General features: G+C 37.7%; 3 protein-coding genes across 4 annotated transcripts; 2 read left to right on the forward strand and 1 right to left on the reverse strand.

Moving 5' to 3' along the window:
* Positions 1-1,067: 1,067 nt before the first annotated feature.
* LOC116262432 (peroxisomal fatty acid beta-oxidation multifunctional protein MFP2) lies at positions 1,068-8,113 on the reverse strand. The gene is made up of 18 exons (XM_031641791.2): positions 7,813-8,113; positions 6,834-6,905; positions 6,681-6,746; positions 6,545-6,601; positions 6,389-6,456; positions 6,229-6,310; positions 5,511-5,566; positions 5,100-5,402; positions 4,918-5,004; positions 3,864-4,038; positions 3,623-3,744; positions 3,382-3,545; positions 3,042-3,296; positions 2,562-2,683; positions 2,363-2,484; positions 1,911-2,059; positions 1,691-1,829; positions 1,068-1,329 (listed from the first exon to the last, which is right to left on the reverse strand). Exons 1-18 carry the CDS (start codon positions 7,907-7,909, stop codon positions 1,297-1,299), a joined length of 2,169 nt encoding a protein of 722 aa, XP_031497651.1. The 5' UTR covers positions 7,910-8,113; the 3' UTR covers positions 1,068-1,296.
* A 3,301-nt stretch (positions 8,114-11,414) lies between these two features.
* Positions 11,415-15,223, forward strand: LOC116263157 (uncharacterized). Its single transcript, XM_031642775.2, has 3 exons — positions 11,415-11,660; positions 11,794-11,899; positions 14,904-15,223. Exons 1-3 carry the CDS (start codon positions 11,496-11,498, stop codon positions 14,984-14,986), a joined length of 354 nt encoding a protein of 117 aa, XP_031498635.1. The 5' UTR covers positions 11,415-11,495; the 3' UTR covers positions 14,987-15,223.
* Positions 15,224-17,343: 2,120 nt separating this feature from the next.
* LOC116262551 (lipoamide acyltransferase component of branched-chain alpha-keto acid dehydrogenase complex, mitochondrial) lies at positions 17,344-26,024 on the forward strand. Of its 2 annotated transcripts, none has more exons than XM_031642009.2 (9): positions 17,344-17,400; positions 17,711-17,956; positions 19,047-19,193; positions 19,406-19,531; positions 21,045-21,427; positions 22,524-22,771; positions 23,602-23,690; positions 24,823-25,050; positions 25,837-26,024. In XM_031642009.2, exons 1-9 carry the CDS (start codon positions 17,359-17,361, stop codon positions 25,948-25,950), a joined length of 1,623 nt encoding a protein of 540 aa, XP_031497869.1. In that variant the 5' UTR covers positions 17,344-17,358; the 3' UTR covers positions 25,951-26,024. The 2 variants fall into 2 exon arrangements, with proteins under 2 accessions (XP_031497869.1, XP_031497871.1); XM_031642011.2 differs by lacking the exon at positions 17,344-17,400 and adding an exon at positions 17,427-17,585.
* Positions 26,025-26,565: the final 541 nt, after the last annotated feature.

Here is a 26,565-nt window from a genome sequence, read left to right on the forward strand (position 1 = left end):
CTCCCATGATCAACTCATAACCAGTCGGGAGATCACTAGCATACCTGTCAAAGGTAGTCATGATGAAACAGAACTATGCCTCCCATGGGCATTCAGTTTAATAGAAGGCCCATCTCGCTGATAATCAGCTCTAACAACAAGGATTGGCTCAGAAGGTTGAAAACTACCTTGGAGGGCCGCAGGAAGTGGCCAGAGAAATGGCTGGGCCTTCCGGACACACCAGTTCTCATGCAGGCTAATTTGAAGATTGCACAATAAAAGTATGAATCAACATTCTGAATTACAGGAAGAGCGACAGTTCGATGCTGCTCTGTGTTAAGCAGCTTCTTTTGTCTGTTTTGTTTTGTCTGACAGGTCCTGTGTACAGGTTTTTGTTTGTGGGAGTGTCTTGCCACTGGTTTTTGGCGTGGCTGATAGCGTGCATCCCATTTTTTGTTGTCTTGTAAATATGTATCTTTAAAATAAATTAACGAACCTTAGGAAAGAAGGGGGAGGAGGCTTCGGCCTCTCACCCAGACGGTGGGGTTCCCTCAGCTCACCACGAAATAAATTAGAGAGCAAACCTCCCAAGATGTCCTTTTATTGGAAACCCATGCATGTTTCTATTTTGGTAGTACGTCTAGGATCAGCGTTAGCTCGTCCCCTGGAGCGTTATATAGGTTATTTTGAAACGGGATAACAAGCCCAAGGATTTAGGTCAGGAGCAGGGATAAATCCTTTGGCTGAAGGTCTCTGACCCAAGGAGATGCACAAAGAGTTGACAACCATGAGGGTCGAACCTCACCATGCCCGTCTGACACAGCAACAGCCCTCTTCCACTAAGCCAACGCCCTGGACCTATTTTGAAGTGCTATATCGCCTTCACTAAATTCTCAAGTTTTTACTTCGTTTTCACTAAATTCATAAGTTTGCTTCAGTTCACCATGATCAATTGCTTCACCTTACTAAAGTAGTCCATTTTAAAAAAAATGGCAACTTCCAGAGTTACTGGCGGATCTGAAAACAAACCAGAAAGGAATAGTCTGGGAACTCAAAAAATAAAAGCACATGGTGAACAACAGAGCAAGGATAAGCAACATTACAAACAATTAATTGCTGCAATCGTACATAGCTTGAATACAACATTCAAATCCATCGAGTCATTGTCGCACCATAGTTTTTGCTGTTCCTGAATGTATATTTGCCTACTTTTATTATTCAACTTTGCCAACGTTGCCGTTTCGGAATGTCTACTATGTACCTATTTCAATTATTCAACCTTGCCCGTGTTCTTTCTTGGACCATTGCATTCCAGTTTTATAGCCGTGAGGTTGCGCGCATGTTGGAAGCCTGCAACAGTTATAACCAGTAAATAAAAATTATAGTTGATCCAAAGATTTGTGAAACTGTAACCTACATGTATTTGGTGTACAGTGCATAAGATAACTCGTGCAATAATTTTGCTTGTTGGCTCTTGCAAGCAGAGAATGTCTCTAGGATCAACTATGTTGTTTATCATCATTTGATACTCCTTCGTGGAAACAGACAAGCTACTTATCCGTACCACTGATGATAGAATAAAAAAAAATGATGATGAAGGAAAACAGACTACTTGCCATAAGAACCAATAATAGAATATAATGCATTTGGTAACTCCCAGCGATAGAAAGAATAAAGAAACGATCATGAAGAAAAAGTGAAGCTTTCTAACCAGAGAAATTCCTTTGGCAGCTCTTTCCTCCAGGTAAGCACAAGGTTTATAGGAACTGCCGTATTTTTCTGACCACTCGTTCAACCTTGAGTAAATGTACTTCGATCCCAATGAATCAGCCCAATGCATGACCCCACCCCTGGAATTTGATGAGGAGATCAGAACTATGATGCTTCTGCAACATGTTAGAAGGAAAGTCATATGAGAAGGATACGGTCACCTGTATGGAGGGAAGCCCATTCCCATAACTGATGCAACATCAAGATCAGACGATTTTACAGCTATGGCCTCCGCAAGAACACGGCATGCCTCATTTACCACAGGGAAGAAAACCATCTCCACGATATCTTTGTCCTGCAGTTTCAGCGGCTGCTACCAACAGAACAAAGACAAGTCACAACCTCAACAACATCAAAGCTTGACCAAGAACATTCGACTTGGGACAAAGCAACCCTAGCTTCTAATTCTTGGAATAATGAGTGCTTTGAGGGCCACTCATGGAAACCATTGTAAAATGAGGACAGGTTGTCCTTGTGTCAGGTAAAACAGGCTGAAAATAGAGCAAGTAGCCAGATAGTTAAGTGCATGGTTTGTTGGTGGTGTCAATCTGGTGAGGCATTATGAGTCATAAGCAACATACCTTTCACTGATTTTGCAAAATAAAACTTTTACCTTTCCATCCGTTGCAAGACCAGCAATGCTCCGTGACTTTTCGATATACTTTTTTATTTCAGGGTCTGGAGTGGCCTTCCGCCTTTCATCATATATATAGAAACCTTTGCGTGTTTTTTCACCTAAAAAGGGCCATTGTTAAGTTAGAAGTTTTTGTAGAACAAAATAATCTCATGCGGCAAATTGGATTGATGCTGACCAGCTCTCTTGTCTTCAAGCATGAGCGGTATAAGCATGGATTTGTACACTCTCTCAGAGAAATTCTCAAGGTATTGCAAACCAGTTGCAACTGCTATATCAAAGCCCACCAGATCAGCTAGCCTACACAACGAAATAAATGCTTAATAGCTAGACATTGGCAGTTTTTAGATACCTTATTACTACTGCTATTCAAAAAAACTGACATCTGGGCATACGGCAACTCTAATGTACAAGAAGAGAAGATTGGATGCCCGTCAATTCACTTAAAACTAAATTTTAATGAGTTCAATCATTTCAGTTTAACCTAGCTGAGTAAATGCCCACTTAGTGGTTGACCCAGCTTCCAGTTAAATCACCAGCTCAAACCACAGGCCTGAGTTCTTCGAGCAACTATAAAACTTCGAAATACTGGCACAATTTTTTTCTGCAAAAGCATGCGAATATGTATTTATTATTATCTTTTTTCATTTCATCATACCTGAATGGTCCCATTGGCATTCCAAATTTGGTAATCACACGATCAATGTGAAAAACATCAAGACCATGATCAACTAATAGCAAAGCCGACTGTGTATAAGGAAAGAACATTCTGTTCACAGCAAACCCAGTGCAGTTCCCAACGACAATAGGGGTTTTTCGAATCTTCTTGCCCACATCTATCAAATCAACAATGACCTGTTGTGACGTCTGATGAGTCCGGACTATTTCCAGCAGGGGCATGATGTGGGCAGGACTGCAAGAATAACACCATCAGCTGGTCGAGAGGGAAAAAGAAAAACCTCAGCAAGGAAAATGGAAGCTCAGACTAAACATCTTACCTAAAAAAATGTGCTCCAACTATGCGATCATGAGATTTGGTATTTTGACCAATCAAATTCAGATCTATTGTAGATGTATTTGATGCCAGAATGCAATGAGGTGAGCAGTGCTTTTCAAGGTCAGCAAAGATTTGTTGCTTCAGGTTTACATTTTCGATGACAGCCTGCTCAACGACATTTTTAGTGAATAAATAGATAGAAACAAGAAACTACTAGTACTTAGAGTAAGTTTCCACATCACCTCAATGACAAGGTCAACGTCCTTAAAGCCTTCATAGTCAAGAACACCTTTGAGCAGAGAAAATGTTTTCTCAAACTTTTCTTGGGTCATTTTTCCTTTTCTGACACGACTTTGCAGATTTGCTGAAATGTATCCATATCACAAAGAAGATTCTTTTCCAAGAGACTTCATATTCTAAACACCAATGACATAATGAAATAAATTTACTGGGAAGAATAAATGTAAAAGCATCACTACTAACCTCTCACTCTTTCTACTCCCGCCTGTAGAAACTGCGCATTTACTTCCTTAAGGATTACAGGGTAGTTACTCAATATCAAGGCAGTTGCAATTCCAGAGCCCATCAAACCCCCACCAAGAATGCCAACTTTACTTATTTTCCTTGGAACCAAACCAAGGTCAGTAACCCCTGGAACCTGTGACCTCAGGAAAACAATTGCAGTTTATATAAGCATTACATGGACAACACACATTCACCATATATATTGAAAGATGAAGAAAAGATGGCCTGATCTATATCACAGGAAAACTTAAGCTGTGATCAGGCATGGCAGTAAATATCTCAAGTCTGGGTGTGTACTTTATTCTTATCGTGTCTTGAATTGAGATGCCACTTGTCAGAAGCCTGGCTTAAAGCTCCAATTGCCTGAGTTAATTTAGCTCAAGCTTCACTTGGCAAAGCTTATTCGAGCAAAGCCCGGCCATTGCATAAATACTTTGCTTTTTGCAGCAGGGTAGTCATTTGTTTTCAATCCACTCTAATTAAAAATCAAATAATGTCTTCATAATATATCAAAATAAACCTTCACGAGATAAGCAATGCATACTATAAGCAAATGTTGTATAGTATTACACAAAAACTTTCAAAAGGTTCAATGAACCTAAATCCACCATCTGGGATCAGCTTATTTAGCAACCAAGTCGATCACCTTGCCTGATTCTGGTTTATGCAGCCACAGATCCACAATCAAGCCCTTAGCAAGCATAAACCAAAGCTTCCCATGCTTCATGCTAAGCTTTATGTGAATGATTCTGTCTACACATGAGAGAGGCAGAGATAGAGACAGACAGACAGAGGTGTCAAAACCATTATGAATGAAAAGCAGTAAAAAGGGAACCAGACAGCGGTGGAATCGTGTCAATAAGGAATATCAAGCACCCAGTAGAAATGCTTCAGACAAGATGGCTAAGCCAATGGTCATCTTATACCACCTTCAACTTATCTTTGGGCGAACGCAAAGACAAACCATGACGACCCTAAATTTATTATACATATGTCAGAAAATAGAAAATACCTTTGAGGTTCCACGTAGAGCGAAAAAGAAGTGCACCAAGCTCTTAGCAGTATCAGAAACAACAAGTTCCTGAAATGCATATACTTCCTGCCAATAGATTTGGAGTATCAGAAGTTTATCTTGAATGGTCCCACACTTTTCAACTATGAAAATAGAACACATGTAACAGCACTGATGTAAACCTTCCAAAGTCCTGCAACAGGGCCAGATACAATTCCCTCTTCAATAACATCAATACAAACCAAGGGATGTCTGAGATTTGGAGCCCGTTTCAGGGTTTGAGCCCTTGCAAACTTAAGTACTTCCCTTGCTTCCCCAAGAGGTTCAAGCTTGTCATTCTTGTAAAGACTGAGAACTTTTGGTCTTTTATAGTCAACGATATCAAGTGCCCATTGGCGTGCTCTGGCCACAATTTTGTCTGGCGTGGCTATTTCATCAACAAGGCCTGCGGCATGAGCTTCGTGTCCTCTTATTGGTTTTGACAACTTCAAGAAGGCACCGGGAAGGAGCAGGTAATGAGTTAGATGACTTGCTAGAAAATAACCTAACTAGGACAAAACAAATAATTTTGTTCACACTTCACAAAAATGTACCAGAATCATCTCAAGTGCCTTAGTGAGCCCCACAAGCCGAGGAAGCCGCTGCGTGCCTGGGATCATGAACCATAATGCAATCAAATTATCAAACAACAAATGTTATGTACAAAATAGTGAAATGAGAACTTCCATACTCTTACTAAAAATAATTATTTTTACACTAATTTATACAGTGAAGCAGAATCTCACACCGGACATTTTGACAACAGAAAATAAAAATTCTGACTATTAAGGCCAGATAAACCGCTGGATTTACATATACTGAACAAACCCATTAGTTTTCTATGTAACCTGAGGATTCTCCAATGAGAACAAAACCATTCACAAGTCAACCCAGAATAATCATGCAATAGTTGGAGTTTGTTTTGTAGCATACTTATATGTACATATTTAGAAATAATACATTGCCAAGTTTGTGTGTGAATATATTCAATTTTGCTAATGCAGCCCGTCCGGGTAATCCATGTTTTAATATTTTAAGGAGCTTCAGTAACGCTGCTTAAACAGATGCTTCCAAAATCTTGACAACATGAACTTCCACCCAATTCTTCTTTTAAAATGAAATTACCTGAAGCTATATGGTTGTTATTTAACGAGAAAAAACTCCCAGAATTTTATGAATTAAAATACCAGTAGAAAGATTTTTTGATGCATATGCCAAAGAAATAAATAAAAACAACCCAACAATTTAAGCTATTTTTTATGGAAGAATTACCTCCAAAACCAGGAATTATTCCCAGTTGAAGTTCTGGCAGACCTAGTTGAGCAGAGGAGGTTGAAACACGTGCATGGCATGCCTGATTAACTTATTCAGTCAAATTGATCAAGATACAGGTACTAACATCAAGGAATCCAAGAAAAAAAGGAGCACATACCATAGCGATTTCAAGTCCTCCGCCAAGAGCAATTCCATCAATAGCAGCCACTGAAGGTTTCCTTGCACCTATACGAGGAAGGAAGGAAACAATAAATAATGCTGCAATATAGAAATGATAATGCCAATGTGTGGACGTGTGAATCACAAGCACTACCTTCAAACAAATTGGTTATGACGTCTATGGATATGAAACCTGGTGGTGGCTGTTCCCCTGAACAAACATGGACAGATGTTCACCAGAAGTATAAATAACTTGCTGTCTGTAATTATAACTAAGTAATTTTACGTACTAGACTCTTTCTGCACTCCCTCAAAAGAAGTGATATCGAAACCACCCGAAAATTTTCCATTTGCACCTGCTCATGAGAAGATAACAAGGGACACACAGGTCAGTCTGTATCTGTCTCTCGAAGATAAAATTTCATGTAATTCGACCACATTACCTGTGACTACAATTGCCTTAACATCATTTCTCTCCAAGGCTTGCTCGTAATTCTCTTTCAAGCCATACAACACTGATCAAAGAAAAAAAAAAGGCAAAATATGATTGATTAAAATCAAAACGGAATCTGCTAGAACAATGAAAATAATACCAACAAAGAAAAAGTAACAACGAAAGCAATATTTTAACACTGAAAGAGGAAAAGGCATGACCATTAGTTTCATGCATATTGCGGCAGATAAAGGCATAAGAAAGCAAATTAGTAATTACTTTCTAAACAGAACATGATTTCAAGAATACTAGTTAACAAGTTACGACCATCCTTATTGGACGAACAACCCTATTGGGCATGTTAATGCCGATAGAGAGTGGTTAACCAAAGCGATGAGGAAGATAAATAGATAAGAATATACGTAATGCAAAAGAATGACGAAGAAGAAGAAGAAATAATATGGGTAGATCAGTAGATGTAAACGCACTAAATACGAATTTACTTCTGGCTGATACCATTGAAGAAGAGAGCATGACGTTGCAGAGACCATCCACTAGAGGATCTAAATATTTTTTGGAATTGTTCACTTAACATAACCGCTCCAAGAAAATGGGAATTCAAAAGGAAAATGGGAATTCAAAAGGGCGACCACAGGAGAAAACTGATAGATCCACCGTCGCGGTAAACCATTGCGGATAGTGGGGAGAAAAAGAGAAAGGGACTCTAGCCGACAAAACCAGCATGGCGACGAAAGGAAGGATGGAGGAACTGGATACACGATCCGCCAGATTCGTGGAGATAACATAAGAGCACCGAAAAAAGAAACATAGATACTAGAAACCGTCTCAAATCCGAAAACCCATGAAAACAAAAGGCACCCATCAGAGGAAGATAATACTCCTCAAACCTTCAGCTAAAAAAAGGACAAACTAAGAGCACCATTAAATTGCTAGTCGCTAATACGTTGTGAACCAGAACGCGGTCATACCATCGACCGATAGCGCATTAACCGGTGGATGGATGATGGTGATGACAGCAACTCCATCAGCACCAACCTCCATCTGAGTCCTTCCCTTGCTGCCCATATCGTCGAATCACGGTTTGAAGCAGCAGTAAGAGATCCAAGAATGAGGGAAGAAGAAGGCAGAGAAGCGAACCCCCCAGAATGGTGAGGATCAGAAGCAATTAAAAGCAGGTGGGCGAAGATGTTGTTGAGCCGAAACGGCCGTTTCTGAGTCATGGATGACGCACCCCAAGCTCGGGAACTCCGACTCCCGGAAGGACGGTGGCGTGTTGGACTGTCAATAAATGTTCTTTGATAAAATATCTGGATCTAACAGTTTTTTATTTAGACCAGATTCTCGTACTTAATCTCAGAGAAGAGCCTTCCTCCCCGCATTTGTCTGATAATTTCTTTCCCATACGGGTTCGAACTGGAAGCTGGAATTGATTACAGGATAACCAATTAGTTTGAGCCCAGTAAATGTCCGAAAGCTAAACCCATTTAATCTGTCAACAAAAAAAGAAAAAAAAAAAAAGAAGAAGAAGAAGATGCAGCTGCTTTTGATTGAGTTTCACTTAGATTTGAAGTCGAGGTTAAGTTATAATAGTAACAACTAAGATCTTGTCCTGCTATTAAAAATCAAGAAAAAATGAACTACCTTTTCGGGTGTATATACAAACAATAGTTGCGTTTTAACGGAAATTTTCTTTCCTCATGTCTATCTCAGAAACTAATTTACGTACGCAATTATAAATTATTTAATGCTTTGGTTCGGTTTTTGGCACATCCTTTTGGTATTTTATGCTAAGGATGTGAAAAATGTGATATTCGGATAATATCGTTGGGAAATAACCGTTATTCATGTTTGAGGCGTTGGATCCAAAGTAGATGATAGTTATGAGAAATACATTATTTTAAACAGGGTAATCCGTTGAAGGTGATATTAGCATTAAGCACGTTATTTAATATGTGATTTCACTCAATAGGTAAGTATTTTGCACATTCCATTTGCAACAGTGGAATGATATAACACCGAAAACGCCCTCTATTAGCATAATAAATTTGCTATTCGATACAAATCTGTTAGGAGTAAATACATAATAAATTTGTTTTATATAATTAGATGAAGCATGCTTTCATTAGTCTTAACCGATGACCTCTTACGAAATGGATGTCATTAAATCGAGTACTATAAAAATAATAAAAAGTAATTAACTGAAATATATTTTTAAAACAATTAAAAGGCCTTTTTCAGTAACAATATCAAGTTGGCAAATGGCATTAAAAAAGGGAAGCAAGTTACGGAATAAACTAATCTTGGTCTTCTTTGACCGATTCAACAGACAGATTTCCGATTCCAATTTTCCTTCTTATTGGCGCGGACAGTAGCTTATTTGTGAGTCAGATTCGAAAAGTTGTCAGTTTCCAGACTTCTCGATCATTCGGGGTTAAACAATCACTCTATTTTTGAAATATTTCTAACAAATAAACAGATGCTCGAATAAATTTCTTTAAATTTTATCATGTTCTTGTCATTCCACCAAAAAAGAGTTGTGAAAGTATTAATCTTTTGGTTGCCGGTCTTCTCCCCTTTGCAGGTTGGATACATTCATTTTCTTATCCATCGCTGTCGAAGTAATGACTTGGAAACCTCATGAATACGATTAAAATGCTTTGGTTGATGCAGCAAAACGCCGCATTCACATAAGCACTTTTTGCTCGCGGCGCAAAATGTAAATTCATGAGTTCCAATGAGTGGTGTCTCCGCGATTGCACCAAAAAAGTATACATACATTAATGAATTCGTCAAACTAAAAGTTTGGATCATTCAATTCAAATTCTCATTTTGTTATCTCATATTAACCAAAGGTTTGACATAAGATTTTAATGGAATGTCTGATCTTAATTTCATTGATGTCACACCTGCATTCTAGCTCTAATATTTTCGACAATGTTGCTTGGGGAAATCATGCCACGAAAGATACTTCAGCTAGAGTGTTCGTCATAGCAAAAAAAAAAAAAAATCTTTATTGGAAATCAATTAAGAATATGTGCATATGATAGTTACATATTGGCTCGTGTGCTGAATGTCACATGATCAACTAAAATTGAAAAATACATTACTGGAAGTACCCTGAATCGTTGCTAGAACAATAAACCATTGTTGCATCATAAACGGTCGCTAATACTCGTGTGATCATTTTTTTTTTTAAGACACAAACTTTTCATTTTTAGTCATCTTAGGGTCCTTTCAACAAGTTGTTAAGAATTCAGTTTTTCATTTATCCCAGGCCGCTAGGTCAGGGATAAAAATGGACCTTTCATGTGTTTGCTAAAAAAAAAAGGTAAACAAACATCATAATATGGTTATAAAAACTAGTTTGCTTTAGATCAAGTTGTTTTTACAAAATCAGGGGTTTCCCTATGATCAAAATTTTGATGTTATATGAGCCGCTCAGTTTTTACTTATTACAAAAATAAGATCAACTTAAAAAAATGTTTAATTTAATCTATGTTTCCCATCAACATATTATTGAGATCATATATATTAGGCTAAACTACAAAAACAAAAACACCTTTATAGTTGTATTTAAGTAGCCTCGTTCTTGACTCTGACTAATTATATATATATATATATATACACACACACACACTTAATATTATAGCTACAACTAAAAGTTTCATTCACATGAAGCTGGATATCAACCAGTCTTGTCGTTATAACTATGTTATTCATAAATCATGATTTTAAAACGAAACTAAAAATATTGGGTGCCTTCATTTTGACGTTAGGCGCTTGGATTTTTTCAAGTGGAATGAATTAAGATGAACATCGCAAATGCACATCAACTTGATTGTGGCAGTAGTTAGCAAATTGATAAGATACCGGGTGGGTTTTGGTGAGACCATGTTTGATTTTCCAATTAAATATCAAGTTTATGGTTGTCAACTCACGGAGGAAGGATACTGGGTTGAGATTTATGAATTTAAAGACAATATTTATAATTTCATGGTGTAATTATTATACATTTAGGCAAAATATTTCATATTCTTATTGAAAATTAAAGCTATGAATTCTTATTAAATCTTAGCATTTCAAATGACCACACTAAATTCATGAGAAAAAGAGAATATTTCGATCAGCGAGGTGACCCCTAATTTATTTAAGATGAACATACATAAGCTAACTTTATGGATTATGACCATAAGAAGGGGGGAAATTGTATCAATTTTTGTTTTAATTAGATATAAAGATAAATAATAATAAAAATTTCCCAATCATTTTTAAGAACAATAATAATTTGTAGCTTATTTGTAACAAATTTTGAGTCTGAAAATGCTAAAATGCATAGATTGACAGCTAAATTGAAAAAAAACTCTCCAACCACGCAGTGAAAAAGAGAAGTTGAAGAACACGAGAACTGATGTTGTCTGCATTCAAGACATTTAAGCGGTAAACTTGAACAAGTTATTATATTCAATGCCTAAAAGGGCCCTCAATTGTGTTAATGACCTTTGAAACTTATTGTGGAATTTTCCAGTTTATTTCTGTGCATAAGAGTAACTTCTTCTGGAGTACAGACACTGTACCCCGAAGCTGTGTCCTTGCTCTTCCTTCGCTTGAGAGGGAGAGAGAGAGAGAGAGAGAGGGGAGAGAGAAAGAGAGAATGACGGAGGAAAGCAGCATGAAGAAGGGCGGGATCATCGTGCCAAAACCTTCCCCATCGGATCACCACGGCGGGAAGGATGAGCGGCGGCAGGCAAAGATCACCATCAAGAGCGCCGATATGAAGGAGGAGATGCAGAAGGAGGCCGTTGATCGTGCCCTAGCCGTGCGAACCCTACCTCCCTCATATTCCCTTCCACCAAGATCGATTCTCCTTCTATCCTTTCCGATTCTGTGTTCTTCTTCTTTTTCTTCTCGTTTCTATATATTTTTTTTCATTATTCTTTTCGTCGTTGTAGGCATTCGAGAAGCATGGCGTCGAGAAGGACGTCGCTGCTTACATCAAGAAGGAGTTCGACAAATTGTACGGGCCCACCTGGCATTGCATCGTCGGCCGTAATTTTGGTACTCTATTTCTATAGGGATTGCTTTTGGTTCTTTTGGTGATAGGTGCCTGGGGTCTTCTACTTTATTCTGCTTTGATGTTTCTTATTGCTTTAGTTGTTCGTGGCTTCGTATTCCTTCTGTGGTCGATCTTCTTCCGTTGGTTAAATTGTGTTTTCGGGCTACTTTCGGGATGTTGGTCATTGTTAGTTTTGCATCTTTGCCTATTTCTCTGCAGATTTTTCTCCACGAGTCCCTCGTGACGAATCTCGTGAATACCAACTCGAAGATTCTTTCTACTCTCTGTTATAGTGTTGCTTCTCTCCAGTTCAGGACTTTGTTAGCTGCGATTGATAGGTTTTGAAACGTGATGTGGGAAGCTTAAGCAGTATCACATTGCACATTAAGGTCTATGAGCTACTTCTTGTTAATCTATGTAAATATGTGATATACAGCAAGTAGGTGAAAATTGTATGCAAGTACTACTAAGAGATCAAGCGAATCGATCAACTCATTTCTGTGTTTCTTTTTAACTGGAAAAAGAACGCGAGCTCTAATATGGATATAACATAGATCTGCTGTTCAAATGAATAAATACACACACACACACACATGTCTATGTAGAAACTCGCAGGAGTTTGAATGTTGTTGCAAAGCTATAAATTCTGGGGTGCCTCAACCATAATGCCTGACTTCTATTTTTACTCTATCTCCGGGCGGTATTTGTATAAAACTACATTTTGCATCTGCCGGAAGCATAACCTATGAACAAAATTGGACCCATGAATATCTTTGTTTCATTTCCATTCTGTTCATGTGGTGTGAGTCGTGACACTTTGAGCAGTGAAAATATTTTGTTAGAACTTGGGAGGGGTTTTTTTGCTTGATAGTGAAATATTATGTAGCTTGACTTCGAGAAACCAGCACTACTTTATGGAAGTTTCCAGTAGAACACTATTTCAGGATTCATTTTGTTCAACAAAGTGCTTTAAGAATAAAAGGTTGAGATTGTGACTGAAATAATTATGTTTCTAATTGTGGGTGACATTGGTATTTAGCTGTGCATTGAAAGAAGAAACCTTTGATCTCCAACTTGAAAATTGTAAGATTCTTTTGACTTTAGTGTCACATTTCTACAGTAGGCTAGGTGCTTAGCTGGCCAGAGGGATAAATGTTTAGCTGCACATGCTAATAGTTCCTTTTCAACTATTGGATCAAGTGCTGATTTTCTAATCAATGGTCATCTTCTGCAAACAACAAAAAATTACATGAAACCAGTATTTACAAATTGAGGGGGTTAGTTGTGCCTGTACATGTGATATAATGGAATACTTCAGTGATTTAGTTTCAAGTTTTCAACTATGCTGATTAAGATGGGGGCAATTGTAAGTTTTCTAGTAAACAATGTTCAAGCATTGAACGCCTGCTAGGATATCCCTAGTGCATAGAAAATCAAAACAGGAGTGTCTCGGTGGTGTTGATTACGGATATCGATTTGGCCATTATGATATGCATGGTTATCCACAGTGCACCACATGGAGGGAGAAAATTGAAAAATCAAAGATGGACAATAGAAATAGTTTGGCTGATAAATTCTGTTGTAAATAATGCATAATGATAATGATCTCTTATAGAAGTAGCTACATATGAATAAAGTAGTGAAGGGATATAAAAAGATGAGAATGCAGGTGGACATGTGGTGCCAAAATGTATGATGTAAGCAAGCATTACTTTGTTGCTTGCTTCTAGTTTTCTATGAATATTTTCTTTGAATATCAGTGACGTGTATTTTACTGTGCAGCTTTGTGTTGTGGTGAGTTTGGCATCCACCAGGGCTTTCTAAGGCATTCCAAAAGTTCCTCTTCCAATCTTCAACATGATTTTCTACATTCATTGAGATTGAGTTGATTGACTTCCAATGCTTGCTCAACCTCTTCGGAAAGCCATGTGTATCACTATATCTCAATATTGACATGTTTCGGACTTTTAGTTGCCAAGTTTGGAAATGAGGCCTGCTGTTGATTTTCGTTTTTACTTGTTTAACCTACGGAGGAAAGCTGCTTGAGCACCTTCACGTGAGCTTTCCTCTACTTATGTCAATCAATTCATGGCTCTGATTATAGATTGATGGTTTATTGGTACGTTCATCTGTCACATGACATGAGGTGGCATTTATGTGTGGAGTTTTTTCAGTCTCTTTCTTCTGCCAAGTGTCATAACTCATAAGGCAATTGCCCTGTTAATTAGTTTTTCTTGTTGGGGATTTAGTACTTAATGTTGCTTTGTTTCTGGTGCCTTATTTTCCCTCACACCATGTTGGTGCAGGGAGTAAAGTATAAGTCTATCTTAATCAGAGACCTACAGTCATTTATTTTATTTGTTTGCTATGCCATTTCTTCAGTGCATGCGTACCCTTCTTTCTTTTACATCTTTACTGTGCTCCCTATAACTTGTAAAATGGGCTTCTTGCAGATACTAGAAGCACCTGAAACTTAACTGTCATTTGACCACTTCATTCAAGAGTGATGTTCCATGAGGGGTTACTTCTAGTCCAGCTTCTACCATTTTGCCCTTGATATGATTCTGAAGCACCATTTGGCATTTATTTTTTGGTTACCAGTTCTATTGCTTGTGCGATAATCCAATGCTGCCCTGTTGTCTTCCTGCTCCCATGTTTTTAGCTGCTCAGTGCTGCCATCAACCAATGCTTCCTGGTTATTTTAGTTTGACATGATATTGCTTGTACATAAACACTGATTATCTTTTCATGTAATTTTACTTAAAATTTGTTCAACATTATTATGTTCGTTCTCTCTGGCTTGTTCACATTATTATGTTTGTTCTCTCTGATTGCTACTTTGGACACCTAATTTTCAACAAGAATTCCCTGGTTGTTGATTAAAGAGATCCACGTGGTTCTTTTAGCAAAAGATTTGCAATTGTTGCTGTAGTAAGAGGATAAGGGGCGATATTTCAGCTGCTCTCTATAATAACGGTTGACACTTCAATCCTAAATATTGTGCAGGATCTTACGTCACTCACGAAACAAACCACTTCGTTTACTTCTATGTGGATCAAAAAGGGGTCTTACTGTTCAAGTCTGGATAAACGAAAGAGTTTTTGGCTTTGTGATGATGACTATGGGTGATGAAGATGAAGATGTTCGTATTGGTGATGGTGAAGACTAAGAGGACAACGATGATTGTGCCTACTCAGAAATGTATCATCCACTGGATACCTTTGTAAGATACTTGCAGAATGTTCCACTCCCTCGTGTATATTTCTGAGACTGCATGTATGAATAATTCTTTCATCTTTATCAGTAAATTAATCTCTTGTCCTTAATCCACTTATGAAGATATTTGTTCTCTAGCACATGCATAGCCTTGTATCCTTGTGGACCAGTGTTTCCACCTACATGCAATCGGAATTTGCACATTCATGGGCCTTTGCATCGGTTGAAACATGACCGTGTTGCAGGAGAGTTGCCCACAGACAAAAATTTCGGGGCTGTCTTCATTGGTCATGTGGTTTTCTCGCGCTCGCGTTGTGTCACAGTCTCTCTGTATCATGCATGTGCACACATTAAGGCATGTAATGCATCTGTGACATCCATATAAAGAACCATGTGGTTATGCTACCCAAAGTACAATAAATTGAGTCCATCTTTTCCTTTGAATTTGGTACATCGCCTGGTTTTCATATTCTATTTGCGTATTTCCACATGCCGATAAAAGTTTAGCACCGTGCATCTTTTCCTCCCAATTTGTGCTCCTCAAATTACAATAACAGGCCCGAGAACACAAAAATTTGAAGGTGGAAGCCAGAATTGAAGCAATGTTAGTACACATGGGGTAGGAAGGAAGGAGGTTAATACTAGCACCAATCTTGGCCTGGCACTACCCTTGAGCACGGCACATCCTGTGGTTTTCAGGCAGTTGCTCAACTCACACAATCCAATTAAGGGCAACGCTCTTATGGTAAGATTCAAAATTTCATCATCTTTACCGGAAACAAAGTGCTACTATGAAATTGTTACATCTTTTGTTCCGCATAAGAGAGAGAGAGAGAGAGAGGTCCCTGAGCTTCCGCTAGCTAGGTGTACTTCTCAATGGGCGTAGACGGACCTATTTAACATTTTACGATTATTCGAAGAAAGAATAGTACAAATGGAGAAATGTACAAATCAAAGCACAATGAAATCATTTGCCTTAAAAGAAGGCTGACACCAATTTATATGTATAGTAGGATTGTGTCAGAATCTCAAGAGAGATGGAGGTATTATGACTCCTTAATTAGCATCTGCTTTTCTGGCTTCGCCTAAGGTAATTTATCCGCCATATCCATGGCAACCTAAAATATCAGTTAATTTCAAGATTATTGGAAGAAAGAAAGTACAAAACTACAAATAGAGAATGACACAAATCAAAGGCCAACGAAATCGTCAGCCTTAAAACGCAGGTCAAGACCAGAAAATTGAAGCGCCATGGAGGTACTATGGCTCCTTCCATGCGACCTGCTCTTCAGATATCACCTACGATAATTTATCCCCCATATTTCGTCATTTTCCTTGAACAATAATCTGTAAGTGAAAGAGTGATCAAATGAAATTTGCAGCTCTATAATAAAAAAGCTGACAGGGAGTACATCATCACTCATCACCCCAAGTTGCAGAACGAGTCAACGTAGAGCATGCACGAGAGGAAGGAAACAAGTGTGTTCAGTTTGGTGCAGCAAGAGGCCATGGCAGAAGCAGGAATGCAGAGTGTCAGGCAAAGGCAAGCATGCAGGCGAGTGGGAAGTGGAAGATGACAGCCATGGTTGTGCTCCGGACCATGGGCGCATTGTTCCCTCTGCATCGAAGACCGACACGATAAGGATGAAGAGAAGTGTTAAATGTTAATGATGATTGCAGAAACAGTGTGGAGGTTATCATTCTAGTTGTATATAAAGAAGTCTCTGCTAAGGAAGAGCAAGACGGGACGCAAGTTAAGCCATAAAAGAGAGATTGCTAATGAGGAAAAAAGGCAGTAGGAGAATTAAGGACCGAATCCTTGGCTGCAGATGCGTTCCATTGCTAGGGCCTGGCCGGAGAGAATATCCATACAGTACAGACGTCATGGAACAAGTTGTCATTGTCAAATACGCAAGCCAATTGCATACTTCATCTGAATGTGTTTGACGAGACAAGTTGTCTATGGTTACATTCTTCCGTGACAGAGGGAGGGGAAGAATCAAGAAAGTTCCAGCTGTACCAAATGAGGGGGGGACGGGACATCCTACCCTTTGTTCGTTTTGCTTTATATATTTGGTTCTATCTTATTTAATTTCCTTTTGCTTTAAAATATTTGGTTTGATCTTATTTAATTGGAACTTATCAGGGACCTTGCGAATCATATCAGAATTGGGATTGAAATCATCATTTGTCAGGTTTGTCGTCCGTGACCAAGATAAACCCGAGAAGATGGGTCTGGACTTGGATGTTGCGATCAGATACCAACCTCTTAATCAGTGTGGATAAGGTTTGGAGGTTCCTTGAACTGCTAGATACAGAGAGTTAAGCTAGCTGCACCTAGAAATCCCCATTCAGAAGTCGGAATTCACCGAGGACAAGCCTGTCCTTTTCTCATCGCCAATGTTTGAAAGGAACTATTCTAAACGTTCCATCTTCCTTCCCTTCTGGGATTTCTGCTTTTGTCGTCGATAGGTAAAAATAACAAATTCCGATAGTGTTGGACTGTGGGTAGTCTCGTACAGGTAGAATAGGCGTGCAGGTTTCGTCTACCTTCTTACCTTCCCATACTCATCTTCATTGGCACCCTCGAATTGCAGAGTAGAGCTCAATTGAATTGTTCTTCTACCTCGTACTGCCCAGTTGATTGCCTCCCTTCAAGCAAGATTTTTTCCGCCATGTGGTGGAGATGCATGAATCGGCACAAAAAGTTACTAGTGTGGAGTAGCAACTTCTTGATCCAGCAACCATGTGCAGCGAAGAACGTATCGGCTTCTGAAACGCCATGCCGTTATTTCTTCACGCGCCGCACCATTGCACGGACGGAATTGGGTAAAATTGGATGGGTCAGTCCCTTTCTTCACGTTCTCTTTGACCATCCGATCATTAGTTGCTATTTATGCCAATTTTGGGCGATTGTGACGCTGGCTAAGAACAAGTTCTGCGTGGTTTACTGCAAATTTCGCATGTAATGACAAAATACGAAACAACTGAGCTAAATCGATAATAGTAGCTCATGTGCGTTCATCTTTCCACGGCTCACTTGTGGGCTAATTTGTATGAAAATATTTCACCAGATTTGTAGATCTAATGGTACTCTAGTAGAAAAAACACCTTTTAACTACAAGCGTGCATCAAGTAGTACCGTTAAGTGCCAAATCCACAAGTTGTGTCCTATAAATTACAAAATATATTGTAAATGATTAAACAATAGAATAACAAAATTTGAAATAAACACATATTTTGTAAAGTTGACACTATGTGGGGCAAATAAGCTTCTGTAACCCAGGGGCTCAACCAAAAGATCGAAAAACAGCAAGCAGAAATGCAATGACAGATTGCCAAACAGTAATGTTGGAATTTTTAAGTTACGTTTGTAGTCATGGGAACTTTTCTGCTTTTAAGGTGGTGTTTATCCAATGAAAATTTCTACTCTCGGCTATATTTCTCTAGATATAATTTGTATCACGCCTTTCTTTTAATTCTTATAAACCGCTTACAAGCTTGACTTGTAAACATCTGCTTTCTGCTCGGCGTGACTTGTAAACATCTACTTGTACTTATTTTAAAAGAGATGTGGGGTAAACATACTATATTGGGAAAGTAAGCTTCTGAAAAGCAAGGGTCAACCAAAAGATTTAAAACACTGAGCTGCAGATACAATGGCAAATTGCTAAAATGTAATTTTGAAATTGATGAATTTGTAATTTCTAGAACTTCTGATTTCCAAGTTGGTGGCAGATGTCTATTTATCATTTTATCCACTGAATCTATAGCCTCAGCAGTATTCTTTAGACTATGTGGTACCTTTCCTTTATCTCTAGCAAACTGCTTCTGTTTTCCGTGAAAATATTATCTGAGATTTTAGGAGACCTGCATGAATATACAAATTGACAGGCCAAATTTACTTCTTTCTTTTTGTGTTTCTTTCAATAGTTCAAAAGAATAGATGAAATTACCAAAAATTTTTGCACAAATCAAGGGTGGATCAATCCCCCAGCTGCTGGAGTTGTTGAGGTTCCATTAGCACAAACAGGAGAAGGAATTGCTGAGTGTGAGCTGCTAAAGTGGTTTGTGAGAGAGGTACAGGAAATTTCATAATGTCTTTTCTCAATAATTATATCGCTGTGAGAATTTAAATTATCATTTGAGGTCAAAGCTGGGCCTGGGTATTCCCTTAGTTTACACTATCCATCTCACAATTCAAAATTGTATCTGGGAGGTGGAAAACCTTGTAGTTATTCTTGGTTATTTGTTCCTTTTTAGCTGTTTAAAAAACACTTTCTGTTTAACAGGGTGATTATGTTGAAGAATTTCAACAACTTTGTGAAGTTCAAAGTGACAAAGCGACTATAGAAATTACTAGTCGATACAAGGGGAAGGTTATTGACATTCTGTTCCAACCAGGTGACATTGTGAAGGTAACTAAGAGTGAGTGGCTCTTCTTTCTAGAAGTATTGACCACATCCCATTGGATGAAAGTTTAATTGACTGTAGAAACAATAACCATCACAGGTTTGAGTTACCGAGGCTTTGGGTTCCATCCACCTTTTCCCATTTAGTAGCTTCTCTCTGAAGTAAATACGTCTGGTTTTATCTTGTCACTGGTAGGATGGATGGATTCAATGAAGTCTATAAATATGAAGTTAAATGTTGAGAATCTTGAGATTGTGGTACAGAGCATCACAATAGAGACAAAGCATGTATTTATGAGAGTAGGTAGGCCTGCATGTATTTGCATAATAGTAATGTATGCACATATCTGTAAAAAATAAAATCGTACAAAGTACTTCCTGTTGGTAATCAATATTTATTGATCTTGATGAATTAATCGAGGATGAAGTGCTGTTTAAGATGTAAGAGCGGGTTGTTGTTGTGTTGTTCAAGTAACTGATCTGGGTTGCATGGTCTACTGAGTATTGACCCTCATCTGACAGGTAGCTTTATTTTGTTTATTGGTACAAAATTGTTTCAGTGGATCTTACACTCTTCTTTACTGCGGTGGCATCTAAGCCCTTGGCCATAAACGTACGTGGGGATTGCTTTACCTTTTGATTGTTTCTTTCTCAAGTGAAATTCACTGTTGGTTTTTGCAGGCTTCCTACCTTCCTTTGAGGCAGTGAAATTTCAAAATTTTCTTTTACAACAATATTTATGATTATGTTTGTTGATTGCTCAATGCTTTTTTTTTTTTTTTTTTTTTTTGCATTGATTAGAATGTTAAAGTGAAGAGGAGAAGATGACTATATAGATCTTTATTCCTGAACAACTGAAGCAATCAGTCAACAAGATATTTAACATGAAAAGAAAAATGATTACTTCATTTGTGGAAGCCATATATCAAACAAGAAAAATCCAGAGATTCTATGACTCACCATGCATATGACTTTTTCCATGAAGGCTAGTAACAATCTGCTTATTCCTAAGCAGTGCCTAATATGGTGCACAATTCATCGTGTGATGTGCTGGAGAAAGTTTTTGAGTAGACACAGGTTCATACAAGCATGCCTGATACATGAGTATAATGTTAATAAGTCTAGATTCCTTGAACCCAAGATGCATTCTTGTTCTCAAGCGAGGGAGAATGCTTCACAGATTTATGCAAATTTGTTTCTTTGTGTTGTTAGTATGTTCCCTTAAGAGAAGAACCAATCTCAAAGAAAATATAGGAATGAATCCTGACTTAGGATTATACAGGAAAAACCACCAGTAAGATAAACTCCTTTTCCTTTTGTCATATTTCTGAATTTTGACTGGTTGTTTGCCTTTGTGTTATTATATTTGCTTTTTATTGCAGCTTACTAATGCATGTGTTGAGGAGGTAGATAGTGATAAATAAAACTTTATGACTGCTGATTTGTCAATTTCAAGCCTTTACAAATGATTGCTGCTCATGTTGGAATTATTGATTCACACATATGACTTCTGTTAAAGGTAGGAGAAACCCTTCTGAAAATATTGGTGGAGGAAAAAGAAGCTCAGGGCCCCAGCTTGAACATGTCAGATAATAGTATACTTGAAGCTAGCGAGATTAATGTACCTGATTCACAGTTAAACAAGGGGGAAGTAGGTGGAGTGCTTTCTACACCATCAGTACGTTACCTTGCTAAGCAATATGGTCTAAATATAAATGAAATTTGTGGTACTGGCAAAGACGGGAGAGTAATGAAAGAAGACATCCTGAAGTTTGCAGCTGGTAAAGGAGCCATAGATGAGTCATTAGACTCCCAGGTTAGTTCTGGACACTGTCATGACAAAATTGAGCCTTATGTGGAAATAGGAGATAGCAGTTACGAAGATAAAACCATCCCCTTGAGGTAATTCTGACCTCAAAATGCTTTTTCCTTTTTTTCTCTTTGCTAGCTGATTGAAAAGATTGTCCATTGTTGGATACTGATCTGAACATTGAGAACTGAATTCAACAATTTCTGCTACAAAGATTTACAAGTATGAACTCTGGGCTGGAGATTTCAATGGTTTCATCATCTCAAAGTGAATAATTTACGTTGTCATACTTGAGTTGAGGCATTTACCATATGTCTGATAGTATTGAAGTGCCACCAGAGACCTTATATGTTGCAAAGTCTGGGATGCTGAATGCACTTTTATCCCTATCCTTTATCTTGGCTTACAAAATGCCCTAGCATATAATGTTTCAGACTCTTTTATGGTTCATGTTTTAACAGAAACCATTTTTTTAGGAAAAGCAAACTGGAACTTAGGATTCCATGAGATGTTCATGCTACAAAGGAGGAATAAGTATGTCCAGAGAGAAAGTTGTCATTTTATTGTAACTGTGTTTTTAGTTAGAAGGGAAAGTTTATCTCGACATTCTTGAGAGTCAATGTCATGTGGAATTTATTTCTACTAATACATGTGGAACAACTAGGTCATTGGTTGAACTTGAACCAAGATAAAAGGAGAAAATTTAGGCCCAGGACTGTTCTGTTTAAATCTGTTAGTGTCCGAGTAGTTAAATATTCAACTGGGGGTAAGGTGGTGTCATTTTATTGATTTATCTTTATTTCCTTAAGGGTCGCACATGTTGGATAGAACGTTATTGAAGTTGTAAATCAAACTGTAACGTGTCATTTTGGTCATTAGTGGCCTTTGATTTTCCTCTTCTGCAATGGTGTTGTCTGTCCATTATACTTTTAAAAGAAATTTCTGATATCTCATGGTCTTAGTTTAATAATTCAGTCTATTTATGGGTTATTACTTGAAAAATATTTGGTTTATATGTTTGCATTTTTTTCTTATATAAAATCATTAGTGCGGCTATCATTTGGTCAATCAGGCCCTATGCATGCTTGAAATGGGTTGCCTGAGCTGTACTGGCTTCGAGTTATTGTTATATCGATGTGGATAAGTCTATTACAGTGCAAACCGTTATGATCTATCATGTCGCTGCAGGGGATTTTCGAGAGCAATGGTCAAAACTATGAGTATGGCAGCAAAAGTACCACACTTTTACTATCTTGAAGAGGTGTTTTGTAACGCCATGGTGAAACTTAAAGCTTTATTCCAAAAGGAGAATGCTGATACAAACATAAAACACACTTACTTGCCATTCCTAATCAAGTCACTTTCAGTGGCATTGTCCAAGTATCCCATATTGAATAGCACCTTCAACGAGGAGGTGAACGAGCTTGTCTATAAAGGTCAGCAGTTATGAACTAACTTATTGTATTATTTTGCTCATGCTGGGGGAAAAACTTTTGTTCCAGTTTTCTCTATTTTAAAATCCTTGAACGATTTTTTATTTCCTGTATACATGTCAGTCACGGGTCATGCTTATACAAGTGGTGGAGAATGAAATCAAAGAAGAAATTTTGGCTGTAATAGCCCCATCAATAGTCCCTGCGGGACACTGCTGTGCCACACATGGCTGCATGGTGTCCACATGATCTTCTTCTCTAATAGTAGATTACTGTACAAACTTCAAGCACATCATATACCAATGAAAAAACAGAGTATCTTTGGCTTATAACTGGCTTTGGAAGTGCCAAATTGCTGAGGATTCCAATCAATTAAATACAGTAATAAGTCAGACGAACAAAATTTGAAGTTTAAATTTACCTAATAATTAGCCTCAGTTTCACACCTGCTGAAGGTCCAGTTATGTACTTAGATATTTATTGTATCTTTTGGACACATTTCACCTCAACAAGTTGACCTTTTGTCTTCTATTATTAGCGCAACAGAGTTTTTTACTCTTGAGAATAAGAAACCATCCTTTTAATACACGGAGTCATCTAGAAGAGAAAATAGCTTTGTTTAAACAGCTCTAGATTCTCCATGTTAATGGTTTTGGAATTGCTTTCTTGCTACCTTTTATTGACTTTGCATATCCCTCTAATTTTAGTTGCTTCGTCACTCTAAATGATTGTCTCTTGTGAAGCATGCAGGCTTGCAAATTTTGTTGCTTGGTTTAGACTAACTGTCATAAAGTCTATGTGTAAGCCATTAACACTTCCTTCTTTAATTACAGGATGCCACAATATAGGAGTTGCAATGGCTACACCAACTGGCCTTGTTGTCCCAAATATAAAGAAGGTCCAATCGCTTTCTATATTGGAGGTTCGGTTCTTTCTTCAACAACTTTGATGTCATCCTAGAGTTACACTAGCTATACATAAGCTTCATTTTCGGTCGTTTTATTTCTCCTTTGTCAAATTTTAACGTGATTCAGTTTTATGGTAACAAGTATTCTTGAATAGAAGTTGTTCAATGAAGGTAAACTGCAAAGCACTTTCTCTTATTCTTGACCATTGGTTACACAACTAAAATTGTCTAAAGGATGATAATAAGTACCATGTATATGATGCAGTATTGGACTTTATGATACTGCTATCTAATTTTGGGAAGCTAGGAACTAAAACACCTCTTCTTTGAGTTCCTCTTGATTAGTGCCCTCTATCACTTTCTAGTGGTCTAGGTTCTGTTCAAAAAATATAATGCATTATTTGGTAGCAGTTATCATTTTCTATCCAAAGGAAGCTCTTTTCTGTGACATTTGTTCATCATGGCATAGACTTAACATTTAACCAATCCATTTCCACTCTCATTGGGAGTCAGGTTATCCATGGTGTTGGTGTTGTCTTTTTCCTTTTTTCCCCTTTTGGCTGCTATGATAATTTATTCCATATCTTTCCTTTGTGTGATTGAAAATTTGCCTCCCATTATTATCACAATTCTTTGTCCACCTGTCTAGGGGCTTGGACATAAGACCAAGTTACGGATGGGCAAGAGCCCAAGGTGTATCTCTTGGCATAATTGGTAAAAAACTGCCTAATACAAGTTTTTTATCAGGAAAACAAGTAAAGGAATTTCCTTTATAATGTACTTCACAGAATTTTCTTTCATATCTCCCTTCCAAAAGAAATTTAAATGGAAAAAGAAATTCGTAGTGTCTTTTGATATTGTCACTTGTTAAGATTCATCTCTCTCTCTCTTTCACACACACAAGTATACATGCACATACAAGAGGATGTACATAGACATGCTTGATCCTCAAACTGCACATGTTTGAACCGCTTTTTGATTGAGTCACTTGTGTCACCAATGATATTAGTTTTTCATTTTATATGTCAGATATGAATTTGATTCTTTAATTTTAAGATAATTCAGCTCATATTTATGATAGTGTGATACCACATTACAAGTTTTCAGTAATTCCCTCATTGTTGACAAACCTCATTTTTCTTATTAGATAACAAAGGAACTGTCACGGCTGCAGCAGCTGGCATTCCATAACAAGTTGTCCTCTGATGATATTTCTGGTGGAACCATCACCTTGAGCAACATTGGAGCAGTTGGTGGCAAGTTTGGCTGCCCGCTCCTCAATTTGCCGGAGGTTGCTATCATTGCTATTGGGCGGATTCATAAACTTCCTAGATTTGCTGAAGATGGAACAGTATACCCTGCATCTGTCATGAATGTAAGTGATTGATCTTTGACCATTATATAGCTGTTTGAAACTTCAGATGAGATATAACTATACCCTGCAGGCTGCATCTGTCATGAATGTAAATGATTGATCTCTGACCTTTATATAGCTGTTTGAAACTTCAGATGAGATATAATTAGTTGCTTCACGTACACACATTTAGGAGCTGAAAAATGTGTATTTCTACACGAATGGTCTTTCTGATAGCCATACAGGATAAAAGTATGGAAGTAATTTTTTACATCTTGTCTATAGTTCCCCCTTGCATTATAACTACGTAGTTTAATCTTTATTTATTGTTCTGAAGGAAATAGCAGGTTATCGTCTGACATGGTGTCAGTTTCCTTTGTTTTTGTGAGACATTCCACATGGTCACCAAGTCATCTCTGTTTTTGTCGTTGCTGCCCTGCAATGGAGAATCTTTGAGCAAAAGAAAAGAAGAAGCTTAGGGATGTTATAGATGCATTTGCTAAAATTTCCTTCTTGGTTGTAAATAATCCAAGAAAAGAATGACCGTGGAGCCAATCCTTCGGCATAAGAAAGTTTTTCTTTTAAAAAAGGTTCCTAATGTCTAACAAAGAAAAAGTATCTTTTGTTCCCTGAACCTTTTGGAGCTTAAAATTATTTTGCAAATAGTTCCTTTTGTGGGACTCATATTGATGAATATTAATCCGAAAATGGATGTCATGTTTGGAACTTAAAATTATTTTGCAAATAGTTCCTTTTGTGAGACTCATATTGATAAATATTAATCCGAAAATGGATGTCATGTCACAGGTTTCCATCGGAGCTGATCACCGAGTGGTGGATGGTGCAACCATCTCCAGGTTCTGCAATGAATGGAAGCATTTGATTGAGAAGCCAGAGTTGATGCTACTGCATGTGAGGTGATCAGTATTATTACCATGTAACGCAACTGTTCTGTTGCGTGCCATCCGAAATAATTTCTATAATGGGGTTTCTCACTCTCTCTCTCTAGTCTCTCTCTCTCTCGCTTAATATATTAAAAAATATCACAATTAAATATGTGCATATCATAAATTGACATATATTATCTAGAAAATTAATGTGCATAGACACAATATTTACGTGTAATATATGTATAAAGTATAATAACGGCCTATGCAAGTCGAACTAACAGTGTGTAGCTCTTGTTCATGCTCAGCTCATTTAAATTAGGAATTATGAACGCCTTGAAACATGCTCATTAAGCTTCTATGGCAAGCACGAACGAGCATTTTCATAATCCGAGTCGGGCGGAAGCACAAGCAGCCTCTCTCACTTTCCGCCCTTCTGCCGTAGGATGGTCAATATAGTTTTGAATGCCAAGTTCTTCAATTGTGAATATGAATTGACTGTCTTTGTAAATATCTAAAACAAATATACATTCTTATATTCGACTGGCTGGTAGATCTAGCATACCAGAAATAAATACATCTCTATATGTCGAACTGTTAACAAATTGTTCTCAATAAAACCAAATTTACGAAAATTATTTTTTGCAAA

The sequence above is a fragment of the Nymphaea colorata genome, chromosome 10 (assembly GCF_008831285.2).
Source record: "Nymphaea colorata isolate Beijing-Zhang1983 chromosome 10, ASM883128v2, whole genome shotgun sequence".
Taxonomy (NCBI): Eukaryota; Viridiplantae; Streptophyta; class Magnoliopsida; order Nymphaeales; family Nymphaeaceae; genus Nymphaea; species Nymphaea colorata.

What these genes read in the sequence shown, in the direction of transcription:
- LOC116262432 (XM_031641791.2), bottom strand. Translation starts at nt 7,909, where the DNA reads ATGGGCAGCAAGGGAAGGACTCAGATGGAGGTTGGTGCTGATGGAGTT. An exon ending in AATAATTCCTGGTTTTGGAG is followed by an intron (nt 5,567 to 6,228) that starts GTAATTCTTCCA and finishes TCATGATCCCAG; the next exon opens with GCACGCAGCGGCTTCCTCGG. An exon ending in GTCTTGCAACGGATGGAAAG is followed by an intron (nt 2,060 to 2,362) that starts GTAAAAGTTTTA and finishes TGTTGGTAGCAG; the next exon opens with CCGCTGAAACTGCAGGACAA.
- LOC116263157 (XM_031642775.2), top strand. Translation starts at nt 11,496, where the DNA reads ATGACGGAGGAAAGCAGCATGAAGAAGGGCGGGATCATCGTGCCAAAA. An exon ending in CCGTTGATCGTGCCCTAGCC is followed by an intron (nt 11,661 to 11,793) that starts GTGCGAACCCTA and finishes TCGTCGTTGTAG; the next exon opens with GCATTCGAGAAGCATGGCGT. An exon ending in CATCGTCGGCCGTAATTTTG is followed by an intron (nt 11,900 to 14,903) that starts GTACTCTATTTC and finishes AATATTGTGCAG; the next exon opens with GATCTTACGTCACTCACGAA.
- LOC116262551 (XM_031642009.2), top strand. Translation starts at nt 17,359, where the DNA reads ATGTTGCGATCAGATACCAACCTCTTAATCAGTGTGGATAAG. An exon ending in AATTGGGTAAAATTGGATGG is followed by an intron (nt 17,957 to 19,046) that starts GTCAGTCCCTTT and finishes TTCTTTCAATAG; the next exon opens with TTCAAAAGAATAGATGAAAT. An exon ending in AACCAGGTGACATTGTGAAG is followed by an intron (nt 19,532 to 21,044) that starts GTAACTAAGAGT and finishes CTTCTGTTAAAG; the next exon opens with GTAGGAGAAACCCTTCTGAA.